General features: G+C 37.6%; 1 protein-coding gene across 1 annotated transcript; it reads left to right on the top strand.

The window, feature by feature from the left end:
- Positions 1 to 2,124: 2,124 nt before the first annotated feature.
- On the top strand, positions 2,125 to 8,491 carry LOC136265465 (uncharacterized). Its single transcript, XM_066060338.1, has 2 exons — positions 2,125 to 2,221; positions 6,426 to 8,491. The coding sequence occupies exon 2, from the start codon at positions 6,437 to 6,439 to the stop codon at positions 8,249 to 8,251; it is 1,815 nt and encodes a 604-aa protein (XP_065916410.1). The 5' UTR covers positions 2,125 to 2,221; positions 6,426 to 6,436; the 3' UTR covers positions 8,252 to 8,491.
- Positions 8,492 to 9,271: the final 780 nt, after the last annotated feature.

Genomic DNA, 9,271 nt, shown 5'->3' on the forward strand with positions numbered 1-9,271 from the left:
TCTGTTCAAAAAGATCGAGATACTCTAATAGAACAGTCACTAAACAATATTTACTCTAATAAAGCAGTCACATTGAAATGAAATACTCCAATACAGCAACCAGCTAAAGAATTCAAGACTATTTGAAGCTTAAAAATTAATGAAAATGGTCTGATACAGCAATAAACTGGCATTATTAGCCAATTATGGTGGCATAATTTTAAGAATAATGGGCAATTCTCAAAAGCATAATAGGTGATTTTTTGAGCACTGCTCAAAAGCATAATGCTCAATCTTTGGAGCGTAATAGCCTCATGGCTACTTTTGGTGCTTGATAGTCAGAGTTGGGGTTGTTACTTCAGAAAAGTAATTAGTTATTAGTTACTCATTACGTTTATCCCATGCAACTTAGTTATAGTTACAGTTACTTTTGAAAAGGTAACTATAAGTACTCTAGTTACTAGTTACTTTCGTAGTATAAATTATGACTTTTTTTTAGCTTTTGTAACATGAATTTTGCTCAGATATGCATCATTAAGGGATGCAATACATATGTGGACTTAAAATAATAATTCTGTGGCTATTTCAGGTCAGTTTTAATTATTGCTACGTCTGTTACTCAAGCTGAATCATAGAGAACATACACAGAATCTGTCTACTTAATGTGGCTGTAGCATATATGGCACAAAAATTGAAGTGCTCTTGCTTTTAAAGCATCATTAATTATAGTTACAATGTAACTATTGTAATTAGTTATAGTGTAATTTAGTTACTTTTCAGACAATTACTCCTAGTTACAAGTTACTAGTTACAAAGCAAGTAACTAGTTATATTACTAGTTACTCTAAAAGTAATCAGTTACATATAACTTAGTTACAAAAGTAACTAGTTACCCCCAACTCTGTTGATAGTGCAATCACGGTAGAAATGAAACTCAGTTCTGTACAGTTTAGCCATTTTAAAAAGCGTCTACCAGTTTCCAAGGCTTGCTATTAGCTTCATCACAAATTGTATTTAAAGCATATAATTGGCTGCCCATGCAATTAATCAAAAGAGAAAAATACCAAAAAGTAAGAAATGTCAGTATTTTGCCATTATCATATCAATATTGTACCGAAACCAAAATCCTCAGCTAATATCGCGCATCACTACGAAGGGGTGATTTGATCTACTTGTACCAAATTCTCAAAGGCAATTATGGCATAGATAATCATTTATTTACCCCATCCACTTCTACTACAACAAGAGATCACACAAAAAAATTATTCAAGCATCACCATGACACTATTAAATTCAACAAGATCTAATTTTTATAGTAACAGAGTAATCAATGACTGGAATTTGTTACCCTAATCTATTGTTGATTCTCCCTCTGTCAATGATTTTAAAACACTGCATGACAGGCATTACAGTAAATAGCTAAGCACATAATATCATGTAATATGGATGCACAGGCATAAGCTTTTATCCTTAAAATACGAATCAGCATGCTACCTTTCCAATTACCATAATATCGTGAGCCAGATAGCTATTATGGAGCCTACGGAACCGTATATATACGCGCATATAGCAGTGCCCAGGGGCAGATGTAGGGGGGGGGGGGGGGGGGGTTCAAAGGGTTCCATGGAACCCCCCCTTTTGAAAGAGCCTCGATACTCTAGTAGAGCAGTCACATGCAGTATTCTTAAGAGGAGCATGCAGTGTAGTATAAATAAGGAAATATAGTTGGTGAGGGTATCTATGGTGAGGGTGGTGATGACCATAGATTATCGAGAGAGTCTATGGTGATTAGTCTCGCGTGGCCAGACCACTCTTTCTTTGTCACGGCGCTTATCGATTAGAGATTATAAGCGCCTACTCAGTTAGATATTATAAGCGCCTACTCAGTTAGAGATTATAAGCGCCTACTCAGTTAGAGATTATAGCTTATAATCTCTAATCGATAAGCGCCGTGACAAAGAAAAAGCGGTCTGGCGACGCGAGGCTATAATTATGGTGATGACTTTTTTTTGGTCTTTGACTTACAGCTATAGCCTGAGGTTGAAGTTGCAATTCCAGAGTGGAACCCCCTTTTAAAAAGTCTGGATTCGCCCCTGGTGCCCACTCAGCGCATTTGCGGGCGCCGCTATAGTTTGTACACATGCAGCATTCGCGCAACTACCCGCGCACGCATATATAAACATACCGACTGCTTACACCTAGACTACGCAGATTATAACGTATCGACGGTAGCACTTTTGAGGTACGTAGTTTATTGTTCAGTTTTTTGTGTATGCGTGTTCAATTGTTCCTTGAGTCGTTACATCTGTAGGTTTGGCAATGAAAAAGTCAACCTCTATAGTTTCTCCTCCAAATCTGGGATCAATCCTACCCAAGTCTACATCAAAACCGTAGGGTAATAATACGGTGATTCACCTTGCTGTTTCCGTAGCGCGCATTTTGATTTTTCAGGTTTCTAAATAAAATGGTAGCGCACTTCAACTGATGTTTCCATGAATGGTACATTACATGGTCGTCATTATATTATTGAAATCAGATGTGTATTCTTCACATATCAAAACTTGTGAAAGATATTCCGGATTTCCGAATGGGTTACGCCCGTTTCGTATAAAACAACACCGTCCTCTAAACAAGGCGCCATAATGCACTTGTCAATTTCATGCCCCACCCCCCCACCCCGGGTGTCCCCACACCCCGGGTGTCCCCACACCCCAAGTGGGGATTTGACATTGCTTCTTGTCCCCACCCCTGGGGCAATTGACAGTTCTCCAATTCACTGACTGATTTTTCGGTAGTTGCATTTCTAAACAATTAAATCGTACTCACTATAATTTTACTAACTACAGGTGTATACCAGGTTAATTATTAGTTGCATGCATGAAATATGCGCTTATCCTTGAGGTGTTGTCAAATCCCCTACTAGGGGGTGGGGACATAGTGGGGATTTGGCAGCCGATTTTGCCCCAGTAGTGGGGAATTTGACACCACGATTTGTCAAATCCCCTGTATTCCCCCACCACCCCCGGGGGGTGGGGCATGAAATTGACAAGTGCATAACTTCCGCGTACTTTGGTTGACGGACACGAAGTTTGGTTTATCAGATTCCTTGATGAAAGGCGATTCGATTCATGTGTAATTTCTTTGTGTAGTAACGAAGGGGAAGCTAGAAAGGAGCCTTGTACTAGTCTCGCGTGGCCAGATCGCTTTTTCTTCGTCACGGCGCTTATCGATTAGAGATTATAAGCGCCTACTCCGAAATAGGGTCTGGTCCAGAATCAATATGTAAACTCGTTTTCACACCCCAAGCAAGAGCTCGGTGTGTTTAATCAACTTTTGTCATAAAACGTATACTTCCTTTTAATTTTCAAGCCACGTACGCACTGAAAATGCCATGAACGATAGTCGGTAGAGTTGATGAGAAACACTGAGGGAGGTTTTCTAAGGCTAAAAAGAACACGGGTTGATTCCTTGCTCAGTTCGCCTTCAGTCTTTTCATTTTCACAAGGAATCGATCCGTGACCTATTTAACCGTAGAAAACCAGCCTCGGTGTCTCTCATCAACTCCACCGGCTATCGTTCATGGCATTTCCAGTGCGTACGTGGCTTGAAATTTAAAAGGGAGTATACGTTTTATGACGAAAGTTAATTAAACACCCCGAGCCCTTGCTTGGGGTGTGAAAACGAGTTTACGTATTGATTCTGGACCAGACCCTATTTCGGAGTAGGCGCTTATAATCTCTAATCGATAAACGCCATGACGAAGAAAAAGCGGTCTGGCCACACGAGACTAGCCTTGTACCGCAAAATTTACGTGTTCAGAATGCCCGTAAAAACATGTGTTTTTAAACGTATTTCTATAACCTAACCTGTTTAACAATTTGTACGGTCAGAGTCTTATTAAGCATCCTTCGCTGCGTAGAATGATACCAAATTTAGCGAGTTTGATTGAGGATAACAACTTGTAAATTGGGATTTTCCCGGCGAGATAGTTAAATTTTCCAATAGGTTAATGTATGGAGCGTGTATTATGTCATCATCAGCAGTAAATAACTGTCGCTATGGCAACATTTTCCCATTCGTACGGTCGGAATTGGATAGAGAAGTTCAAGGGCTTTCTTTTATTGTATGGTGTGCTGCAGAAATTTTGTGAGTTAAAGGTTGTAAATTAGTGTTTTTGCGTGTAGTGTAAAATACTTGTATTTTGTATTGGACAAAAAATGACAAGGAATGATGAGATTTTATGATCAGCCTGTTTTACCAAGTTGAGGTTTCAAAAAGGATATTAAACAGATATTAGATTTATTTAATGCATAATTCTTAATTTTTAAAGGTTTAACCCAGTGTTTGAAAACTTTTAATGTTGACCACCAGAAAATGCTTGATTTGACAAATCCCATACATATGTTTTGATATGAGGAAATGGATGCTGCGAGTTTCTAAATCAGCGTGAGCGAGAGCATCAGCTTGCATTGGCACATGAACAGTATAAAGCTCACTTAATAAGGTCCAAAAAGGTGTCTGGGAGTTTATAAACCAACCTTGGACTTCGTTACGTGAGTTTCAGCCGGTGGGTTGGTTTTTATTGCAGACCAGCTAAGCTCCGTTTTAGCGAAAATTGAAGTACAGCGAATCACCTTTTAAGCATAGTCTCGTCCTCGCAGACCTATTCTCCAGTGTGGCGCTTATCGATTAGAGATTATAAGCGCCACCCCGGAGAATGGGTCTGCGAGGACGAGAGACTATTTTAAGCAAGTGTATTTTGTAGAGCACCTCACCCAATAACCCAAAAAAGCACTGGACAGCATTCTAGATGTTCCTGCCCATTTTTTATGAATATGAGCCAAAATCAGTCAGAATTTACGACATGGCTATATCTCAAGTGGAAGGCATTTGGTCTCTACCGAACCCACATTTTAAAACTATACCATTAGTAGGCTCCATTCCCTGAGTTACAAGTTAATCCACAGGGGGTCAAATTTTTCATTGCCAACCCTAACATTGTATACATTATGTAGTAGCTATTAGCTATTAAACCTACGCTGGTATAGAATGCAACATTTATATAGCTGCAGTCTGTTGGATATGGTAAGGTTAATTGTGCATGTGCACAAGCAAGTAGATATGGGCATACTGTTTGACTATACCAATATAGCTAGGACGGTCACCACTCTAAATGATAACTGTTTACCATCCTACGGCTCCACTCATATCAAGCATATTTCTGGCGGTCCTTTTATCTGGCAGCTTTTAATTTGCCTGGTACAACTGAATAAAATGCTAAAGCTTGTACCTTCATCTTTTAACTTGCAACTAGGAATAGCCAACATGTAAGCTCAAGATCGGTTTTTACTGTGCCTGCACAGTATGCAAGAGTACGCAAGAAAAAACGGGGAGTGATGGAAAATACGAAACAACATGACTATTTTAACTCTCACATAACTCTAACTCTATGTATACCTCAGTAGTTAAACCTAAAATAGAGTTAGACTAGAACCTATAGCCTTGCCTATAGGGGCTCGTTTTGTAACAGCTAGCTCAGTATATATTATTATGTGCAATATGTGGGGGTGAGACTGTACCACAGACATATTGGGTGGAGTCAGCTAGTGAGAGCCAGTCTAGTACTACATTAATTTTTTGAAGCAGCAAGTAATCACCTCTTAGTAGTGTCTCACTGTTGATTTTTGCCATTTTGGCCTTTGCAGATGGTTGTGAAGTCATAAAAGCTGTTTAAAAGGCTTTTAAACAGCTTTTATGACTTAACAGCTTTTGAATGTCTCAAACAACTGCAACACAATAATTATTTTTAGAGGCGCTTAGTACTCGCGAGGGTGCAACCAGTCGGGAGGACAATTTCACATCTAGCTACTTTGACTTTGCTTTAGTTTTGGATGAATTGTGTAATAAATGCACTAGTAAAATGTGCATATTTTCATGAATTGCTTGGCCTGACAAAGTTTAGTAGCTATTTTAATCAGAAATATGGCTGGCTCCTCCAGCGCTGGGTGAGGGATGAGCGGGAGACATTTGCCCCAAATGCCCCATCCTGGATCCACCATTGCATGCACATGCACAGTTTGTGACCTACGTACAGTGTCAAGTAGCTAGGTCCTAGGATTGAACTAGCCAAATCATATAGGACATAATTATAATGAAAATGAGTAGCTGCTGCATAGTATTAAATTATTGCATTGCATGCACATATTTATGGTTTATGTATTTGATAAATCTACCACAGAAAGACAAGTAAATTACTTTTGATCATGCAGTCATATCAGTATCAACATACACATATAATTCCCAGGGACTGTCCCACAATTACTGTAACACTGGTTGGTTGTGTTATAATAGCAATATACAACACTGTGGCTAATGATCTAGATATACATTGCCAACATCAACGTTCTTGATTCCTTAAACTAACTTTTGTATTTATACTTTTCTAGACACAAGCATCATGGTCTCTACAGCATCAATTTGTTCTTGTAATTGTCACTTTTGGGAACAGCAAAAATATAACTTTCATCCATACATCTATGACATTGTTGGCTTGATATTGATAATTATATTTGTTCTAATTATAATGTTGTCAAAAGGACCATGGATTGTTACTTGTATGATCACATGGGTCTCCAAGATTTTCAATTCGTGTTTGGTGTATCTTGTTAAAATATCACGTTTACTGTGGCATTCAATGGATATTGCTACATGCAGACCAATGGGAATAAAATCTTGGAAGAGACGTGATCCAGTTAGAGCTAGATGTTACCAATACAGGAAACTGTGTGAACTATGGATAGATTATTCAGAGTTGCTGTGCTATCTCTACCAAGTTGATCAGCTCAATCCAGTGCTTCTGGATTGTTGTTGTGGTATTGACAATCACAGATCTAATAAATACAAGACCATTTATACAACCTCTTTGCTTGATCATCTCGATTCCTTACCACAGGGATATGAAACACTTATCTCGTGTCTTAAAATGTCTGTTGAAAAGCCAGATTGTCATATAGGTCATTTCAGCTTGCTAGAACTGCTTATAGCTGATGATGTAGCCTTACTAGAATCAACAGAATACAAACACAATTTAGCTATACGCGAAATCATCAAAGTTAATTTGTCTGTTTTTGTAACACTCACTAATATAAATCAGTTATTACCACTATTGGAGAAGCGGCAACTTCTTACAGATGATGATAAGGATATATTAAGAAATACAAATACTACAAGTAGTGATAAAGCTCGATACCTCTTAATAGATTTCCTACACACAAAAGGCCACCAGGGATATATAAGATATTTTGAATGCCTTCAGGAAGAACAATCACATTGTGGACATCCTTCGATTCTAAGGATTATCACTAAAAGTTTACATGACCAAAATATATGTGTTCCTGAAGTCAGTGTTGATAGAGGTGTACGAATATGGTTTAAAACAAAAGGAATATTAGGAACAAAAGAGTATTTCCTAGTTATTGAAGAACTGACATTCATTTGTTTAAGTAACAACAGTATAAAACTTAATCAGAAAATTGATACATTTATAGAGTCACACAACACACCTGAGACTAAGGCAGTAGGAACACTAATGAAAGGTTTCAGATTCAAGTTGCTAGGTGAATTCAACAACTTGTATGATTTAAAAACTGAAATAGAATGCTACATCCAAAGTATGAAGGTAATTGAAAACAAGAAACTCATTACTGGCAAATGGTTTCTGTTATTATCTTGCTTAAAGCGTCATGAGGGAAAATTTGAAGAAGCAAGAGCATTACTAGACCGGGCTAAGGCAGAACTGTTCTTTATAGCATCAGGTGATGATTTGGCTCATGTTTACTATACTGAGGCATCTTTGTTGATCGAAGAAAGCAGCTGCATTACATTGCAGGGACAAAAACAGAAACAAATTATTGCATTATTACATAACTCCATAAAATGCTCTCCCTCATCATCAAGGGGAATGAGCATCAGACAAGCCTGGTGTCACCTAAACTTGGCTCTTTGTCACATGGGGTCTAGTTTTAACTACAGCCACGTTACTCAGAAACGATCACAGCTAGAAAAGGCAAAGTCAAGTCTCACCATACTTGAGAAGCAGTTTGTTTCCTTACCACTACGACTGCAGATGCAGTACTACACTGTAAACTGTGACTACTGCAGAGGAATCAGTAACAAACACCAAGCTCTGCAATCCATAAAAGAAGGATTACGCCTTGATGTTGACAAAAGGTTTAAAATAGACATACAATATTTGAATGATAGAATAAGATAAGCCATTAACTAAACCACAAATTTACTGAATGCATGCATATCCTATGCAATACATAAATTGATGTTCTATGCTAGACTATCATTGATCATTCAAATAGTACCAGTACTATACCATATACAGGTTTACTGTATTGTTGTGTGCAATATGCAGTATAAATTTATTTATGAGGAAACTCATTTTTTTTATTTATAATGTACAAATATATGTACTGTTATACAGGTAAAGTTTGATAAAAGCATTCAATAGTAAACTATTTATGGTGATGTTACATAATGGGGGAATCCAGGGGAAATTGAGTGGGTCAAAACATGTGGGTCATAGCACAAACATTTCTTTGTTTATAGTATTGCTATATATGGTTTTATGATCTCTTCAAAGCAAAACACAGATTACCTTAAACAGATCAATATATCAACAATGGTTGTCAAAATTGTCTGTATAGCATACTAGCCTTAAAAGGAAATACCTAAAACATGTTGTACTACTGTATTGCATATGCTATGTGTGCTGTGCAGGAAGACCTGCATATACACCAATTTTGAAATCTTGAAGTACCATGTCTCAATAGTTGTGATACTAGCAGGATGGAATTTCCATCAGTTTTGTATTAAAATACAGAAATAGCATTCAATAGTAAACTATTTATGGTAATGTTACATAATGGGGAAATCCAGGGGAAATTAATTGGGTGAGTCATAGCACATAAACATTTCTTTGTTTATGGTATTACTATGGTTTTGTGATCCCTTCAAAGCAAACCACAGATTACCTTTAACAGATCAACAATGGTTGTCAAAATCATCTGTATAGCATATAGCCTTAAAAGGAAATATTTAAAACAATAAAATGGTGCTATACTACTGTATTGCACATGCTATGTGTGTTATGCATGAAGACCTGCATACACACCAATTTTGAAATCTTGAAGCACCACATATCAATGGTCCTGTGTGATATTAGCAGGACAGAATTTCTATCATTATTGTCATTAAAATACAGAAATAGTGTTCACACACTGAT

Source organism: Dysidea avara, chromosome 9, assembly GCF_963678975.1.
Source record: "Dysidea avara chromosome 9, odDysAvar1.4, whole genome shotgun sequence".
Classification (NCBI taxonomy): Eukaryota; Metazoa; Porifera; class Demospongiae; order Dictyoceratida; family Dysideidae; genus Dysidea; species Dysidea avara.